The sequence below is a fragment of the Hyaena hyaena genome, unplaced genomic scaffold (genome assembly GCF_003009895.1).
Source record: "Hyaena hyaena isolate Hyena2069 unplaced genomic scaffold, ASM300989v1 scaffold_1276, whole genome shotgun sequence".
NCBI classification, from domain to species: domain Eukaryota; kingdom Metazoa; phylum Chordata; class Mammalia; order Carnivora; family Hyaenidae; genus Hyaena; species Hyaena hyaena.
The window spans coordinates 118,396-138,493 of record NW_024081882.1 but is presented as its reverse complement, the minus strand read 5'-3'; the positions used below and the strand labels follow the sequence as shown (position 1 = coordinate 138,493).

Sequence of the window (20,098 nt, the reverse complement as noted above, 5' to 3'; positions counted from 1 at the left end):
GAGTATATATGAGAACAGCTTCAGTAAGCTCTTGTAGGTATAAGATAGTATCACTGGAATTTATTACAAGTTGTAGTGTATATTCTATAGCTGTAGTATAGAGATAAGTGTCTGTATATACACGTGTTTTAGAGGGTAGTAGAGATTTCTCTTGGTTTAGTTTCTTTTTTAGCAAGACATATGTGTTTTAACATTAGTTGGCTAACTAGTCATGCTTAAAATATGTGAATTGTTTGGCAGTGTTTAAATCGTTTAGGTTTTAGAGATCTTAAACATCTTAAAGATACCTAACATAAATGAAGAATATTAGTCTCAGTTGATACTAGATATTAAAAAAGGTGTTTTATATATAATTTTTAAAGTTCTTATTTATTATTGTAAAAATACCATGTAATTTTCTAAAAGCCATGGGGGCATATGGTTTTTTTATAATGAACTCAGAAACATAATTAAATTTCAGCCTCATTTTGTTACTGATACTCTACTTTTTCTTTTCTTCTTTCTGCTTTACAACCTTCTCAGCAAGGGCAGGGACATCCATGGTGGTATTTATCTGTGTGAATGATTTACACATATGCATTTCTAGCTTTGTTTTGGGGAAAAAAGTCTTTACTCTCCAGCTACTTCCAGAACTCTTCACTTTTGGCACTTCTTAATGGACATATTAGTATAATTAATTTATTTCTTTTTCTTCTTTTGTTATTGATCAGAATTGTCTTTCTGCTTAGATTAACTATCACCCTTTCTTTAATTTCCATAGCGTTTTCCAAATCCAAGTCTTCATAATCACAAAGCTGAATCTCTGAAATCAAAGTGGCTAGTTATGACCTTTATGTTCTATATTATAATTTGGGCCCTTTATTTTATTCTATTTAACCTTTATTATAAAGTCTGTTTCCTGATAGAAAATACCTTTGTTTTCCTAATGAGATGGAAGTCATCTGGGTTTAATCTTTAATTTTTAATCTCTAGATTGCTAAATACTTAGCAGGTCATTACTAAATACCAGGTGTAATCATAGGACCTTATTTAAAAGGCCTGATATTGTCTGCTTACTGTTTATCAGCTTTAAACTTTTCACCTGAGCATTTAAGGCTCCTACCAGTTTCGTTTGTTTGTTTTTTAGCGAGAGTGTTAAAACGTGTGCATGTGTGTGCATGCATGTGCACATATTGGGAAGGGACAGAGGAAGAGAGAATCTTAAGTAAGCTCCACCCTCAGTGTGGAGCCTGATGTCGGGCTTGATCTCATGAGATCGACTGTAAGATCATGACCTGAGCTGAAATCAAGAGTTGGTCACTTAACTGACTGAGCCACTCAGGTGCCCCAATGTTCCTACCAGCTTTTAGTCAGACTGCTTCTTTTACTTTCTCTTCTCAAAATCTTAGTCTTACTTCTGTTGTGGGTTTTTTTTTTTCATACTTTTCCTCTGTATCGTTCTCTTATGTCTCTTAACCTCAGATTATGTTAAACAATTTGTATTTAGGTATGTAATATGTGTATACTTTTTTATTTTAATGTTTATTTATTTTGAGAGAGAGAGAGAGTGTGCGTGTGGGGAGAGGAGACGGGGATGGAGAGAATCCCAAGCAGTCTCCACAGTCTAGGATGGGGGCTCAATCTCATGAACCTTGAGATTATGACTTGACCCAAAATCAGGAGTTGGATATTTAACTGACTGAGCCACCCTGTTGCCCCTGTACCTTTTCTTCTTTGATACGTAAGTTTTGTGAGGGTAGTTTATCTTTCTTGTATACCCTTATTTCCCGCACATTGCCCAATGCATAGTCTAATGCTGTGTTCTAGGTATAAGGACACAATACTAATTGAAGTAATTAAATGAGATATTTCATGTTTTAATTTTTTGCAAATGAGGCTTTTGATCTCTCTGTGGAAGAACCACTAACTTCTGACGACACAGTTGGTGTTATTGATGAAATCCTAGAGAAGACCGAGTCAAGTGTCTGCAAAGAGCTGGAGCTATCTCTGATTGTGAGTATTATTTGTCTTTATTATTGCTTCCTTTGAAGCAATATGGTTTCTCTTGAATTAGAAAGTATGAAGACTGATCTTAGTTTTCCTCTTATAGACCTATTTAAAATAGAAACACTCAAGTTCTAATCCAAGTTGTAGTCTAAAAACAATGCAAACTCTTATTCTTCCACAGAGTAATATTTTTATTTACTAGGACATTTCACATTAAAAATAAAGCCTTATAGGGGCGCCTGGGTGGCTTAGTCGGTTGAGCGTCCGACTTTCGCTTAGGTCATAATCTCGCGGTTCGTGGGTTCGGGCCCCGCGTCGGGCTCTGTGCTGACTGCCAGCTCAGAGCCTGGAGCCTGTTTCAGTCTGTGACTCCCTCTCTCTCTGACCCTTCCCTGCTCACACTGTCTCTCTCTCTCCTAGAAATAAATAAAACATTAAAAAAAAATAAAAAAAAAAATAAAGCCTTATGTTTAATTCTAGGAAAACTACTAGGAAATTAGTTAATTCTAGGAAAAATTCTAGGAAAACTCTTAATCTTAGTGTATCAGCTTTCTGTGTTGTTAGATTCTTGGGTTCATCATACTCAAAGAGAAAAGACTCTTTAGAATTTGTGAAAAATTGATATAAAATCAGGAGAGCTCTCGAAGTGTATACATAAGACTGATCAGTATCTTCCTTTAGGTACTGTGTATGTTCTCTATTGCTGTGCCAAGTTAGAAGTTAGTGTAACTCCTCAAAAGAGCATTTTGTAATGTTGTTATTGCTCACTGGGACTCCTTCCCAGTTTTTCAGGCTGCTTACCAAAGTCTCATTGGTTATGTTGTTCATTTTACTTATTTACTTTTACCTCTTGCAGCTTTATTCAGATTAACACTAAAAAATACACATATGTTACTGTATTTCCCTATTTTCAAATAGTCTATTTAGATGGTTTAGTCAGACTTTTATTTTATCTTTTTTTTGTTTAAGTATGATTAACATACAGCATTATATTAGTTTCAAGTGTGCAACATAGTAGTTTGACAATTCAGTATGTCACACAGTGCTCACCAGGATAAGCTTAGTCACTGTTTGTTTGCTTTGTAACACTATTACAATATTATTGACTATGTTTTCTGTGCTGTACTTTTCATCTCTGTGACTTACTTATTTTATAACTATAAGTTTATACCTCTTTGTCAGACTTGATTTTAGAAGTGTTTGCTAATAGATGATTTCTAAAAATAATTTAAAGTGTTGAAGTTCTGTCTGTTGTTTAGTTCTTACATTTAATGTGATAGCATCCCTGATTTCTTTTAATACTATTGAAAGGTATAGAAATAATAGTGTAATGGGAGCAAAATTTCCTATATGAACATCTTTGACATCAATCTCTCTTCTGTCTAGAAAAAGATACATGTTTAAGAAATACTTTGAAATAGAAATAGAAATTTCTTAAAGGCATCATTTTGAAGTTTATTCATTGTTATAGGTTTAAATTATTTTGGGTACTCTTCTGTGAATAATTCCATGTGTATGATTTATTTCACTTAGGAGCAAGGTGATGCAGACAAGGAGATCATTTTAAATACATATAGTCAAGTACTACAAAAGATCCATTTAGAGGAAAGGCTTATTGCTACGGTACAATCCAAGTACAAGGACAGTATTGAGGTTGGATTATGCTTTATTCTTTTGGTCTCATATTTTGATGCTTTGAATTTTTTAGGACTTAAGTTTTTTTCAAGTAGTTTAATATCCAGTGTGTAGGTAATTATTTATTATTGCTAAGAAAACAGTATAGCCATTGTTAGCTGGTTTGTAATTAAATTCATCCTACAGTGGAAATAATGATTTAGTTGAGAAAAATATATTGAATTTTTTGAATGTCATAAATCTTTGATTTCCTTGTGTTCTTTAAAACCTATCCTTTACCACATCTTCTTTATTCATTTATTAGTTGATGAACATTTGGGATCTTTCCATAATTTGACTATTGTTGGTAATGTCACTATAAACATCAGGGTATATGCGCTCCTTTGAATCAGTATTTTTCTATCCTTTGTATAAATGCCTAGTAGTGCAGTTGCTGGCTAAGAATGAAACGAGACCATTTTCTTAGACCATACACAAAAATAAACTCAAAATGGATGAAGGACCTGAATGTGAGATAGGAAGCCATCAAAACCCTAGAGGAGAAAGCAGCAAACAACCTCCTTGACTTCAGCCACAGCAAGTTCTTACTCGGCTCATCTCCAAAGGCATGGAATCAAAAGCAAAAATGAACTATTGAGACCTCATCAAAATAAAAAGCTTCTGCACTGCAAAGGGAAGAGTCAACAAAACTAATAGGCAGCCAACAGAATGAGAAATGATAGTTGTAAATGACATATCAGATAAAGGGCTAGTATCCAAAATCTGTAAGGAACTCACCAAACTCCACACCCGGAAAACAAATAATCCAGTGAAGAGACGGGCAGAAGACATGAACAGACCCTTCTCCAAAGAGGGCATCCAGATGGCCAACAGACACATGAAACGATGCTCAGTGTCCCTCATTATCAGGGAAATACAAATCAAAACCGCACTGAGATACCACCTCATGCTGGTCAGAGTGGCTAAAATGAACAAATCAGGAGACTAGATGCTGGTAAGCATGTGGAGAAACGGGCACCCTCTTACACTGTTGGTGGAAACAGTGTGGAGCTTCCTCAAAAAATTAACAGAATAACTCCTCTATGACCCACCAATAGCACTGCTAGGAATTTACCCAAGGGATACAGGAGTGCTGATGCATAGGGGCACATGGACCCCAATGTTCATAGCAGCACTCTCAATAATAGTCAAATCATGGAAAGAGCCTAAGTGTCCATCAATGGACAAATGGATCAAGAAGATGTGGTTTATCTATACTATGGAATACTTTACATGGCAATGAGAAAGAATGAAACCTGGCCATTTGTAGCAACATGGATGGAACTGGAGAGTATTATGCTAAGTGAAATAAGTCAGTCAGAGAAGAACAGATACCATATGTTTTCATTCATATGTGGAACAAGAGAAACTTAACAGAGGACCATAGGGGAAGGGAAGGAGAAAAACCTAGTTAAGGAGATGGAGGGAGGCAAACCATAAGAGACTTTTGAATACTGAGAACAAACTGAGGGCTGATGGGGGTGGGGAGAGTGGAAAATAGGTGATGGGCATGGAGGAGGGCACTTGTTGAGATGAGCACGGGGTGTTATATGGAAACCAACTTGACAGTAACTATATTAGACACTTGATAAAGAAAAGCAAAATGAGAACGGCAAGATGGCGGAGAAATAGGGAGCTCTGTGCATTTCAGTTGCACCCATCTCTCAAACTGAGAAGGCCTGAAGTCATAGAACGCTGAGCCACAGGAGTTTGGGAAGAGAGATAGAATACCCTGGGAAGGAAACCTCAGGTGCGTGAGTGTGAACTGTAGAAGATAAAAGTAGAACGGGCCCCAGAGATACAGAGGAAGGGGAGGGAGCCAGGCTTACGTGCAGCTTCTGTGAGTGATGAGCCCTGGTGAGCTGTGGTGAGCTGCAGCGAGTCCTGGGGAAAGGAAAGAGAAGCTGAGATTGCTCATAGAACCGTCCCTGGAGAAGAGAAAAACCTCAGCTTGGAAAGAGAGTGTTTTTTAGTTCTGGCTGGGTACTGACTTTGAACTAGGTGCCCCTGGTCCCAGAAGGCGCCAGAAAAAAACTGCACTGCAGCGCTCCTAGCACTATCCCTGGTGGAAGCAGCCGGGTGGCATGATGGTGGCACCGGCTGTGCATGGCAGTGGCGTGGACTCTGTCGACCTGAAGTTGCTACTTTCCCTGCACACATTTGAGTTGTATTGCTGCTTCACCCTGGAGGATCTGAGGCTGCGACACTTCCCCCACCCCCCACTCAAACCCCTGGCATCAGGGAAGCTGTGACCTGTGGGACTGTTTAGGGCAGATTAAACAAAGCCCATGGACTGGGACCTGGAAAGGAGGCTGGCCATGGGGCATAGAACTCAGCCCACCTTGGCTACATCCTCAGCACAGAGAGATCAGACTGAAAGTAGTGATTTGCAATGCTTTGTTAATAAGGGACTGGGGCAAAGCCATTCTTCTCCCCACAACCACCAAGGCAGGGCCTCAGGGAGTGGCCAGTGGACACAGTGGAGGCAAGACCTGCCTACACCAAATCATGCCCATCCCCGCCAGAAAGCTGTTTTATTGTTGTTTTTACCTGAGCCTGGGTTTGAGTGTTTATTGGTTTTGTCTATGTGTTTGTGTACTTTTGTTCCCTCTGTGGTTGTCTGTTTTCTTTTTCCAGGGCTACCTCAAGCACAAGCCAAGGTACACATGGTGGAGAGTCCCAAATACTGCTATGAGTAGGGAAACAAAGTAACCAAATGCTCAACAAGAGAAACCAAGAGACACCATTCAAAGAACACTTCCTGAACAGACAGGCCCTGACCACTCAAAGAGCCTTCTTTAATACAGCAGAACTCGCAGGGGCAGAGTGTACAACAAGTTTTTTAATTAACAAGAGATAGAAAGCTAACCAAAATGACAAAACAGAAGAACTCTCCTCCAGAGAAATTCCAGGAAGAAATGACAGCTAAAGAACTGCTCAAAAAAGATATAAGCAACATAACTGAACAAGAAATTAGAACAACAATCATAAAATTAATTGCTGGGCTTGAAAAAAACATGGAAGACATCAGAGAAACTATTAGAAACTATGGAACTTAAAAATAGTTATGATGACTTAAAAAATACGATAAATGAGATACATAATAAAATGGAGGTGTCCAATGTACGGTTTGAAGAGGCAGAAAGGAGAATAAGTGATTTAGAAGACACAATTATAGAAGAAGAGGAAGCTGAGAAAAAGATAAACTGATCCAGGAACATGAAAGAAGAGTTTGAGAGCTCAGAGACACAATCAAACGGAACAATATTCGTATCATAAGAATCCCAGAAGAGGAAGAGAGAGGGAAAGGTGCTGAAGGAGTCCTGGAACAAATTATAGCAGAGAACTTCCCTAAGCTTGGGAGAGAAGTAGATGTCGAAATGCAAGAGGCACAGAGAACTCCCCTCAGACATAACTTGAATCAATCTTCTGCATAACATATCATAGTGAAACTGGCAAAATATAAGGACAAAGAGAGAATTTTGACAGCAGGTAGGGAGAAAAGGGTCCTACCATACAAAGGGAAACCCATCAGAGTGGTGACAGACCTACTAATGAAACCTGGCAGGTCAGAAAGGAATGGCAGGAGATCTTCAGTGTAATGAACAGAAAAAATATGCAACCAAGAATCCTCTATCCAACAAGCCTGTCATTGAGAATAGAAGGAGAGATAAAAGTCTTTTCAAATAAACAAAAATTGAAAGAATTTGTCACCACTAAACCAGCCCTAGAAGAAATCCTGAGGGGGACTCTCTGAGGGAAATGTTGCAAGAAATGCAAGATGCTAGGGACACCACCACAAGCATGAATCCCACAAATGACACAATGACTTTAAACCCATATATTTCAGTAATAACACTGAATGTAAATAGGCTGAATGCTTCAATCAAAAGACATAGGGTAGCAGAATGAGTAAAAAAACAAAATCCATCTATATGCTGTCTACAAGAAACTCATTTTAGACTGGAGGTTGCCTTGAGATTAAAAGTAAGGGGATGGAGAAATACATATCATGCTACTGGAAGTAAAAGAAAGCTGGAGTAGCTATACTTACATCAGACAAACTTTAAAGACAGTAAAAAACGATAAAGAAGGGCATTATATAATAATTACAGGGTCTATCCATCAGGAAGAACTAACAGTTATAAATGTCTATGCACTGAATATGGGAGCACCTAAATATTTAAAGCAATCACAAATAGAAACAATCTTATAGACAATAGTGTGCTAATAGCAGGAGACTTTAATACTCCACTTCCAGCAATGGATAGATCAACTAGACAGAAAATCACTAAAGAAACGATGGATTTGACTGACACATTGGACCAGATGGATCTGGCAGATATATTTAGAACTCTACATCCTGAGGCCATGGAACTTACTTTCTTCTCACGTGCACATGGCACATTCTCCAAGATAGATCACATACTGGGACATAAAGCAGCCTTCAATAAATATAAAAGAAATGAGATCAAACCATGCACACTTTCAGATCACAATGCTATGAAACTTGAAATCAATCACAGGAAGAAGTCTAGAAAACCTCCAAAAGCATGCAGGTTTAAGAACACCCTACTAAAGAACTAATGGGCCAATCAGGCAATTAGAGAAGAAATTTAAAAATATATGGAAACAAATGAAAATGAAAATACAACAATCCAAACTCTATGGGATGTGGTAAGGTAGTCCAGGGCCTATTTCAAGAAATTAGAAAAAGCGCAAGTGCAAAATCTTGACAACTCACCCTGAAGGATCTGGAGGGAGAGCAACGAGACCACCCCAAATCCAGTAGGAGAAGAGAAATAATAAAAATCAGGGCAGAAATAAACAATATAGAAACCAAAGAAACAGTTGAACAGATCAATGAAAACAAGAGTTGGTTTTTGAAAAAATAAACAAAATTGACAAACCTCTTGCCAGGCTTCTCAACAGAAAAGAGAGCACTCAGACAAAATCATAAATGAAAATGGACTTACTACAACCAACCCCTCAGAAATACAAGCAATTATCAGGGAATACTGTGAAAAATTATATGCCAACAGATTGGACAACTTAGAAGAAATGGACAGATTCCTAACCAAACACACTCACTACCAAATTCACACGGGAAGAGATAGAAAATTTGAACTGACTTTCTATCTAGTGAAAGTGAAGAACAAGTGAAGAAATCGAATCAGTTATCAAAATCTCTCAACAAATAACAGCCCTGGACCAAAGGGCTTACCTGGGGAATGCTACCAGACATTTAAAACAGAATTAATACCCTTTCTTCTCAAGCTATTCCAAAAAATAGAAATAGAAGGAAAACTTCCAGACTCATTTTATGAAGCCAGCATCACTTTGATTCCCAAGCCAGACAGAGATCCAGCAAACAAAGAGGACTACAGGCCAGTATCCTTGATGAATACAGATGCAAAAATCCTCAACAATATACTTGCAATCGAATCCAACAGCACATAAAAAGAATTATCCACCAAAAAAAAAAAAAAAAAAAAAAACCACCAAGATGAAGTGGGATTCATTCCTGGGTTACAGGGCTGGTTCAGTATTCACAAATCTATCAGTGTGATACATCACATCAACAAAAGAAAAGATAAAAACCATATGATCCTGTCGATAGATGCAGAAAAAGCATTTGACAAGATACAGCATCCCTTCTTGATAAAGACCCTCGAGAAAGTCGGGATAGAAGGAACGTACTTAAACATGATAAAAGCCACCTATGAGAAGCCCTCAGCTAACATCATCCTCCATGGGGGAAAACTGAGAGCTTTCCCCCTTAGATCAGGAACACGACAGGGATGTCCACTCTCACCACTGTTGTTTACCATAGTGCTGGAAGTCCTACCATCAGCCATCGGACAACAAAAAATAATTAAAGGCATCAGAATTGGCAAAGAAGTCAAACTCTCACTTTTCGCAGACAACATGATACTCTACATAGAAAATCCGACAGACTCCACCAGAAGCCTATTAGAACTGATCCACGAATTCAGCAAAGTTGCAGGATACAAAATCAACGTACAGAAATTGGTTGCATTTTTATACACCAACAGAAAGAGAAATAAAGAAATGGATCCCATTCACAATTGCACAAAAAAACCATAAAATACCTAGGAATAAAACTAACCAAAGGCATAAGAGCTGTATATTGAAAACTATAGATAACTTATGAAGGAAATTGAAGAAGACACAAAGAAATGGAAAAACGTTCCATGCTTATGGATTGGAATAATAAATATAGTTAAAATGTCATTACTACCCAAAGCAATCTACACATTCAATGCAATTCCAATCAAAATTGCACAGCATACTTCTCAAAACTAGAACAACCTATCTAAAATTTGTATGGAACCACAAAAGACCCCAAATAGCCAAAGTAACACTAAAGAGGAAAACCAAAATGGGAGGTATCACCATCCCATACTTTAGCCTCTACTACAAAGCTGTCATTATCAAGACAGTATGGTATTGGCACAAAAACAGACACATAGACCAATGGAATAGAATAGAGAACTCAGATTTGGACCCAAAAGTGTACAGCCAACTAATCTTTGACAAAGCAGGAAAGAGTATCCAATGGAAAAAAGACAGCCTCTTTAACAGTTGGCACTGGGAGAACTGGACAGCAGCATGCAGAAGAATGAAACTAAATCACTGTCTGACACCATACACAAAAATAAACTCAAAATGGATAAAGTACCTGAATGTGTGACAGGAAACCATCAATACTCTAGAGGAGAAAGCCGGAAACAACCTCTTTGACCTCCACCGCAGCAGTTTCTTACTTGACACATCCCCAAAGACAAGGGAATCAAGAGCAAAAATGAACTATTGGGACCTCATCAAGATTAAAAGCTTCTTCACGGCAAAGGAAACAACCAATAAAACTAATAGGTAAGTGGCGGAATGGGAAAAGATAGTTGCAAATGACATATCATATAAAGGGCTAGTATCCAAAATCTGTAAGGAACTCACCAAACTCCACACCCGAAAAACAAACAATCCAGTGAAGAAATGGGCAGAAGGCATGAACAGACACTTCTCCAAAAAGGACATCCACATGGCCAATGGACACATGAAAGGATGCTCCGCACCCCTCAGCATCAGGGAAATACTTATCAAAACCACACTGAGATACCACCTCACGCCAGTCAGACTGACTAAAATGAGCAAATCAGAGGACTCTAGATGCTGGCGAGGATGTGGAGAAATGGGCCCTCTCCTACACTGTTGGTGGGAATGTAAACTGGTGCAGCCCCTCTGGAAAACAGTGTGGAGGCTCCTCAAAAAATTAACAATAGAACTCCCCTAGGCCCCGGTAATAGCACTGTGAGGAATTTACCCAATGGATACAAGAGTGCTGATGATAGGGGCACATGGACCCCAATGTTCATAGCAGCACTCTCAACAATAGCCAAAACATGGAAAGAACCTAAGTGTCCATCAACAGACGAATGGATCAAGAAGATGTTGTTTATCTTTACAATGGAATACTACATGGCAATGAGAAACAATGAAATCTGGCCATGTGTAGCAACATGGATTGACCTTGAGGGTGTTATGCTGAGCGAAATAAGTCAGGCAGAGAAGGACAGATACCATATGTTTGCACATATAGGAGGATTTGGAGGAACTTAATGGAGGACCATGGGTGAGAAAAAGGGAAAAATAGTGGGTAGAGGGAGGGAGGCAAACCATGAGAGATTCTTGAATGGTGAGAACAAACTGAGGGCAGAATGGGGTGAAGAGGAGAAAACGGGGCTGATGGGCATGGAGGAGGGCACTTGTGGGGATGAGCACAGGGTGTTATATGGAAACCAACTTGACAATAAACTATTAAATAATTTAAAAAAGGTGGTGTATGTGTGGGGGTATATATATTATCACACACACACACACACACACACACACACACCCCACACACACAGTAATATTATTCAGTCTTCAAAAAGAATGAAAAATTGCCATTTGCAATGACATGGGTGACGTGGATGGAGCTACAGTGTATTATGCTATGTGAAATAAGTCAGTCAAAGACAAATACCATATGATTTCACTCATTGGTGGAATTTAAGAAACAAAACAGATGACCATAGGGGAAAGGAGGAAAAACAGAGAAAAGGAGCCAAACCATAAGAGGCTCTTAACTATAGAGAGCAAACTGAGGGTTGCTGGATTTGAGGTGGATGGGTGGTGCACTAAATGGGTGATAGGTATTAGGAGGACACTTGTGATGAGCCCTGTGTGTTATATGTAAGTGATAAATCACTAACTTCTACTCCTGAAACTAATATAACAACTCCATTTTAAACTAACTAAAAATAAAAACTTGAAGTTTTTAAAAACAGAAAAGAAATAAATCTGTGAGCCAGAATCTCTGATGATCCAAATTTGGTAAATCAAAAAAACAAAAACAAAAACCCTTATAGTTAGAATTATACTTTAGAGGCTTAAATCTGTATCATTGGCGTTTAACATTTCCCCAGTGATGGGTATCCACATGTTCTCTCTAACAGTATGTATAGTGGTAATGTTACTTACGCTTAAAATTAGTGTGGCTTCATCTGTGGGACTAAATGAGAGGCAGTATGTAATACTCAACTAAACTTGGTGAGGCCTTGCTCTATTCTATATGTCTGTATAGAATAAATAAGACTAAAAAATTAATTATAATGAAGACAAAACAGAATCTCTGACCTTTAACATTCTTACTTTTATGCCTGTACAAGTTTACATTAGAAAATTTGCTAAAAAGAGAATGATAAGGAGTAAAGGTATTGATTATAATTCCTTTGCCTAATGATCAGTGCCAGTTTCAGAGTATTTTCTTTTTGGATGGTGACTTATATGTATACACACACACACACACACACACACACACACACACACACACGTATATATCATATGCATTGCATTGTTTTGTAAGTTGTTTTGAAGCTGTTTTTTCATTTAATGGTGTATTATGAATATTGCCTATGTGATTAATGATTCTTCTGTACTATCATTTTGAACAACTATAACATCATCATTTGCATAGATGTATAACATGATTTAACCTTTCATCTGTGTTAGATGTTAAGGTTACTTCCATTTTTCTTTTTTAACCATGAATACTATATGTAATCTTTTGCATAACTTTGTGTGTTTCTCAGATTCCTAAAAATTGTTAATTACTAAGTCAAAAGGAATGAACATTTTTTTTTTTAGAGCTTATTTATTTTGAGAAAGGGAGACAGACAGGGAGGGAGGGAGGGATGGGGAGGGGCAGAGAGAGAGGGAGAGAGAAAGAATCCCAAGCAGGCTCTGTGCTGTTAAGGAGCCTGATGAGAGGCCATATCTCACAAACTGGAGATCATGACCTCAGCTAAAATCAGGAGCATATGCTTAACTGACTGAACCACCCAGCTGTCCCAAAAGGAATGAACATTCTTAAAACTTGATATATATTGTCAAACTACTTTAGGGAAAGGTAATTTCAGTTTACACCCTCATTAGAAATCCCAGTTTGCCTCATCTCTAGCAAAATGTGTCTCCCTGTAGGTCTCAACTTGAAATATTTCTTTTACCTTTGCTACTTTGATTGCTGGGACTGATATTCTTCTGAAAAGAAATGTGGATAACTAAGAAATTAGTAGAATTGTCTTGTTGAAAATTGTGGACTTTCTTATTTCATTCTGTACTCAGTTAAATACTAGTTGAATCTTAATAGAAAAATAATAACTGGTCAGTAAGTGACTTCAATAAATATTGTTGTCTATGTTTTGAAAATACAATAACCTTTTTTCTTATTTAGTTTAAGAAGCAGAGTGCCGAATGTTTAAATAAAAGCCCCAATGTGGATCACTTGTTGTCCATTAAAAAGACACTGAAAAACTTAAAAGCTCGACTGAGATGGAAATTGGTTGAAAAGAATAATTTGGAAGAAGTAAGGAAACAGTTGGTTCTTGCTGAATTCTGTGTGTACCTCATTTTACTCTGCTTCATCCAAGTAATGTGTAAATATATTCTTTAAAATAGGAGAACCATTATTTACATTTTGTTTTATATATTTTATCTTTTTCTTTGTATGTAAATAAAATTACATCAATAGTGTAAACATTTTACCATGTCATAAAATGTTCTTTAGAAACATTTTACATACCTGCCTTGGTTTTTAGTAACCATAAATACTTGAGAATAATTAAAAAATTTTTTTGGTTTAGACTGTTATAATACCCGTTATAATATAAACCTATTAATGCAAAGTTGTTTTCATATGAGAGTAGAACTGGAAGAATTAAGACACTCTAATATGGACTAATAACCTTCTTTAGGTTTGAAACTGAATAAACTTGTAATTCCTTGGGTTCCCTTGGGGATTTGATTTATAGACAAAAAGAATCCTCATTATGTCTTAATCCAACTGGAACTGGCTCTCTTCCTCTTTGGACCACTTTATTGTACTTGAAGTGAAACCAATTTAATGGCTTAAGATTTTTCTAGCTTCTTATTCTCTTCTAGGCTGTGGGGAATAGGATCTTTTTTAGTTGAAAATTTTTTTTAACTTTTGGAGAAATGTTGAAAACATATGTACTTTTTAAGGTGGCTAATTTATTGTCATTGGAGTTTTGTTGAGTCTTTGTGACTCCTACATTATTTTTCCTTTAATAGACATACCATACATTTACTAATTTTTTTTAAACCAAATCTCATGTAGAAAACAATTCCAGGGAATTTAATTGTATTCTTGTTCCTATTCTTGACATTTACTTCATCATGGCAATTGGTCACCTTCTTAGAGAAAATGTACAGGATATTAAGAGACCAGAAAAATCTGTGTTGATTTATGTCTTTATTTTTTATTTCTTTTTGTTGGTTTGGGAAAAGTCAGTGGTAGAATAAAGTAATAATTATTAATTCAGCAGGTGTTATGAGGGTCTGTTATGTGCTAGATACAGAAGGATAATCACCGGAGTGATTTGCTGTAGAAGTTGTATTCTTGCTAGGAAGACTTGTTTTCAGGCTACTTTAATAAGCCTGTAAGGTCACTTTTTTCTTTCTGATTAAAGTCTGATGACCATGATGGATCTGAAATTGAGAAAATAAAACAAGAAATAACTCACTTGCGCAGTAGTGTCTTTCAGGAAGTTTATCGTGAGCAGGAGGAATATGTAAGTATTTAATTCTTTGAAGTTTTGAATTAGTTTTTACTCTAGAAATTGAATTCATGTATCCATTTTATGAAGTAGACTATAATGACAAGGCTGGAGATTATACTGGCTCAGTTATGTTTGCATAGCAATGTTTACGTGAATTTAGAAATTAATTTTTGATGAGAAAATAACTCATAACCATTGTACCAAATGTTGAATTTACAGAAAATTTTAAAGAGGAAAAAACATCATCTGTAACTTCTCCATTCAGTTATAACAGTAGTAATCACTGTTTACTTTTTACTTCTTTTTAGTCTTCTTTTTCCCTGTTTTTACAAGTTTCAAGATTATAGCACAAACATACTTTTACATACTGCATGTTTTCTGTTTCGCACAAAGCTAAATATTTTTTCCTTTATTAAAATCTGAATAGAACACTCATAACGTAATGCTGCAATGAAAACATGAGGCGACATCATTTAGTTGAAAAATATAACAAAATGCAACTACTTGTTTTTGGGGGGAAATTACATCTTTAAGTCTCTCTTCTTATGCTGATATTTTGTGACTTTAGGTGAGTCTCTCAGTGTATTTTCTGTTTAAAATGGAAAGATATTTTCCATTTTTTTCTTAGTTTATTGTCAAGTTGGTTTCTATATAACACCCAGTGCTCGTCGCAACAAGTGCCCTCCCCCATGCCCATCACCCCCCTTCCTCTCTCCCCCACCTCCGTCAGCCCTCAGTTTGTTCTCAGCATTCAAGAGTCTCTCACGGTTTTCCTAGATGTTTTCCATTTTAAAATGGAAAGATACTTTTCCATTTTAAAATGGAAATAATATTATGTTTCATGGATGTTATGGGGAACAAGTAAGGTAGACACTGCTTTGAACAGTAAAAATACAATGAAAATAATACACATTTTAAGTGTTACACTTTATAGTAAAATCATCTGACTATGTATGTAATTACTCACCTTCTGAACCTTGGATAAATAGCTGCCTCCCAGTGACTTGACACGTTTCCAAAAGTTTTACTTAATAAATGTGACAAGTGACTTTTCTAGGGATCTTGTTTTTACATTTGCTTCACAGTGGCTTTTGTAGAGCTGCATTTTTGTTTCTTCTTTCAAGGCTTTTATGATTTTTTTCTCTCCTAAATAAAATAGCAGTTATTTTAAAATAGCTATGTGTGTGTCCTTAATATTTTGAGAAATAATAATTTTATGATACAAATTGATGTATCAACACTCATTTTCATTTTAGCTTAGAAGTGATTGTGTACTTTGATTTTAGGCAAGATATTGTGCCTATGTATGTATACAAAAAGTGAAATTGGTAACTAAGTTTTTCTTCTGTTAGTAAGATGGTAATTTAGATCCAAGATGACTCCTGATTTTCATTTGATATTTCTTGTAGTAGAAGGCAAAATCAGTGTTTTAATATCTTAGAAGGTTATCCAGATAGAATAGATAATGTATTTGTTAGAGATACAATAAAGGGGATACTGGTATGTTAATCTTTCCTGAAGACCAGCATGTCACAATTGAATATATATGACTGTTATATATAAGCATATATACTGATCCATAATAAAAACATTTTTTAATTTTAGGCAAAGCTGAATAGCTTGGTACATAAATGGTTCCCTGAGCTGCCTCTCCTTTATCCTGAAATAGGATTACTTAAGTACATGGTAAGCTTTGGTCCCTGAGAATTACTGCTCTGTAGAGAGGGTTAAAAGTGATGTTAAAATTGTGTGTTAGTGTTAAATTTATCCTTACTATGAAAATGTTCCTGATGAATAGTTTCTGGGTCTTTTTAGAACTTTTCTTCAAGACTGTCTTTAGTATTGGCATATTGTATTTTAATGCTTATATTAACTTGTATGTTTGTTTTCTCTTTTCCTCATATCTATTTAATATATTGCATGGCACTTGTTTGAATGACAGGTGTTTACTTTTTGAAATGATAAAGCAGTTTTAGCTGTTGTTTCAAGAGTGGTGCCTAGTTGGCTCAGTGGGTTAAGCATCTGACTCTTGATTGTATCCCAGGTCGTGGTCTCACAGTTCTTGAGATCGAGCCCTTCTCAGCTGTGCTGACAGCTGGAGCTGGCTTGGAATTCTCTCTTTCCCCTCTCTCTCTGCTCCTCCTCAACTCACATGCTCTCCCTTTCCCCCACTTTCTTTCTCTCTCAAAATAAATAAACTTAAAAAAAGGAGTTAGAATAAAAACAGAACACTGCCAGTCATGAGAATTTAAGCAGAATACATTTTTTTAAACATTTACTTATTTTCGAGAGACAGAGAAAGACAAGAGTATGAGCAGAGGAAGGGCAGATAGAGAGGGAGCCACAGAATCTGAAGCAGGCTCCAGGCTCTGAGTTGTCAGCACAGAGCCCAGTGCGGGGCTCAGACTCACAAACTGTGAGATCATGACATGAGCCGAAGTTGGATGCTTAACTGACTGAGCCATCCAGGTGCCCCAGAGAACACATCTTTTAAATTAAAGCAGGTAGTAAAGAATTCTAGAGACTGGTTAAATAGAGATGTTGACATGGTCATAGTTTTTTTTTTTAGGTAGGCAGGATTCAAAGCCTGAGAGATCAATGTATTAGAAGGGCAGCATAGAGCAGGATAGCTAAACTCTGGCTCTTAGGGCAGAGTCTGTTAGCTCTGTGTTTTATATTGCCTGCTAAGGATAAGGGACTAGACGAAATGTCTATTCTATAAAACTGTCATTAAATTCATGATAGTAGCTTAAATGTAGTACAGAAAGGGTTGTACACATAGACTTATGAACTATGAATATGTAAAATTAAAGTCTCCTTAAATTGTTAAAGCAGTTACTATAACATTTTTCCAGACTAGACTTATTTTAAAATAATGTGGGGTTTTCCACACATTTGTTTAATTCTAGCTTAGACACTCTCTCATATAGGATGCATGGTGAGTGAGTATGTGGTGCTGTGTAAGACCTGAAAATTAGTTTTGAAAAATGTGTTGATCTCTTTATTGTGGAAGATTATAAAACATTTTAATCATAGCTGATGGACTCTTTTATTGATTTTAAGTTGTTTGTGATATATGCCAAGGAAACCCATGTCAGTTTATTATGTTTTGTGGTTTATGTAAATATATTGACAACACATAAAAACCAGAAAACACTTGTACAACCCTTCTTACTAAAAGAATTTGGGGCACCTGGGTGGCTCAGTCGGTTAAGCATCCGACTTCGGCTCAGGTCATGATCTCATGGTTCGTGGGTTCAAGCCCTGTGTTAGGCTCTGTGCTGACAGCTAGCTCAGACCCTAGAGCCTGTCTTCGGATTCTGTGTCTCCCTCTCTCTCTGACCCTCCCCTGCTCATGCTGTCTCTCTCTCTCTCTCAAAAATAAATAAAACATTAAAAAATTTAAAAAAAAGAATTTAATTTTTAATTAAATTTACCTTGACCTAAAATGTTGGTCGTCTGGTTTTAGTGCAAAAGTTTTATTTCTTTTAAAAAGTGGCAGAAATACCTAATAGAATTAAAATATTTGAAAGCCATTTTCACTTTTGAGGATTCTACTTCAGAGGCAGAGATGTTAGAATTACTTCATAGGAATCATAATTTTTAGACTTCTCATTCTCATTCTTCAACCTTCTTTGTATTTGTCATCATTTTAATATTTTTAGGAAGGACAGGTTTTCCAAGTAAACATCAAGGTTTTTGGATGCATGTCTGATTAATCCAGTCATATTTAGAATTTTTTCAGGAACTGTAGCAACCATTAAGTGTATGTTGATTATATTTTGGGTGAGATGATATCAAGACCCAGGGAGTAGAAGAACTAGGAAGCTTTCAGTATTTTTATTTTATTGGTTTCTCTGGTAGGGTTGATGATGTTCAGACCATCTCATAGCATGTAGTTCATTATGTTGATGACTTAAAAGTAGTGGGATTGTTTGCATTCTTCAACTGGAACAAAAATTTGTGCCTAGAAATCTGGTGGTCTTCTTACTATGAGTTTGGAACGGGATCTTCTTGATGCTGAGCCCATGAAGGAACTTAGCAGCAAGCGCCCTTTGGTTTGTTCTGAGGTTAATGGACAGATAATTCTTTTAAAGGTAAGTTTAAGTTTTGACTTACGGGAGATTCAGACGTATAAAGGGGAGTGACAGTGTTACTTTTCAGGAAAGTGAAAGTCCACTGCTTGTTTTCTTAATTATATGAGTTGACTAGCGTGATGGTTATGCTTCCAGTTTGGCTGCCAGAACTAATTTTGAATTCAGAGTTTCCCTCATTTCCCTAAACAACATATGTCTTTAATTGGATATACTTGGTTTTGTTTTTTTTTGGGTGAGCTTATTACTTTCTGTCCAATTCTAGCCTTTTAAAGATCTTGTTTTTCTTATGCTTCTCTTAGAAATCTCAACAATTTTGCCAATACAGTCTTCTCTTCTTTGATTTCTTTATTGATCTGGGAAACTGTTTATCCTAATAGGATAATTAATATGACCATAGTGGCAATGTGTTATAGAATGTTTATTAAGGTATAGGTAGAATTGTTCTTTCCTTTCTAAATTATAAAGGAAAACATATATTCAAAGCAGATAGAAAAGGTACTGATATGATTAAATAAAATTAGATGTAATTTAACTCATACTCACTATGTTTAAGTTAGAATGATGTATTATAGATGTAGAGTAGGATTTTTAATGTTGAAATTACCATTGCCTCATTTTTTTTTCTTTTTTTTTTTTTTTTGGTACCAGGGCTATTCTGTAGATGTGGACACAGAAGCCGGGGTGATTCAGAGAGCAGCTGCTTATCACAGAGCTTGGAGAGAAGCTAAGGAAGAGTCTGGGTTACTACCACTGATATTCCTATTTTTGTGTAAGGTAAAGTTTTTATGCTAATCTCTTGCACAAAATATTTTATTTACAGTAAGTTTTAGCTCCAAGCTTTAAAGAGGTACTTCATTCCTTTAACATGAAGAAAAAGTTATTTTGTATAGTCAATGTATACTGAAAATACATTGAAGAATTTTTCACTTTGAGTCTCACTCTGTTTTGCTTTTAGTCTGATCCTTTGGCTTATTTGATGGTCCCATACTATCCTCAGGCAAACCTGAGTGCTATTCAAGCCAGTGTGCCTTTAACTTCAGAAGTAAGTAGAAAACACTGTTTCTAGCAAATGAGAAAATAACACCTAATGTTAGAGGGCATACTATATATATATAATTTATATATAATGTAAAAATTTGCCTGGTATTATGCTATTTCACTGTCATAAGAACCCTGTGATGCCATTATATACAGATGAGA

General features: G+C 36.4%; 1 protein-coding gene across 4 annotated transcripts in view; it reads left to right on the top strand.

Moving 5' to 3' along the window:
• Positions 1-20,098, top strand: part of STK31 (serine/threonine kinase 31) — a 79,411-nt gene that overhangs the window by 35,281 nt on the left and 24,032 nt on the right. For 3 of the 4 annotated variants that reach the window (XM_039223044.1, XM_039223045.1, XM_039223046.1), the window contains exons 13-20: positions 1,876-1,992; positions 3,520-3,639; positions 13,457-13,588; positions 14,712-14,813; positions 16,407-16,487; positions 18,773-18,898; positions 19,547-19,672; positions 19,854-19,940. In XM_039223044.1, the coding sequence (XP_039078975.1) occupies positions 1,876-1,992; positions 3,520-3,639; positions 13,457-13,588; positions 14,712-14,813; positions 16,407-16,487; positions 18,773-18,898; positions 19,547-19,672; positions 19,854-19,940 (891 nt within the window). The remainder of the gene's footprint in view (positions 1-1,875; positions 1,993-3,519; positions 3,640-13,456; positions 13,589-14,711; positions 14,814-16,406; positions 16,488-18,772; positions 18,899-19,546; positions 19,673-19,853; positions 19,941-20,098) is intronic. The other variant, XM_039223047.1, reaches the window with a different exon arrangement.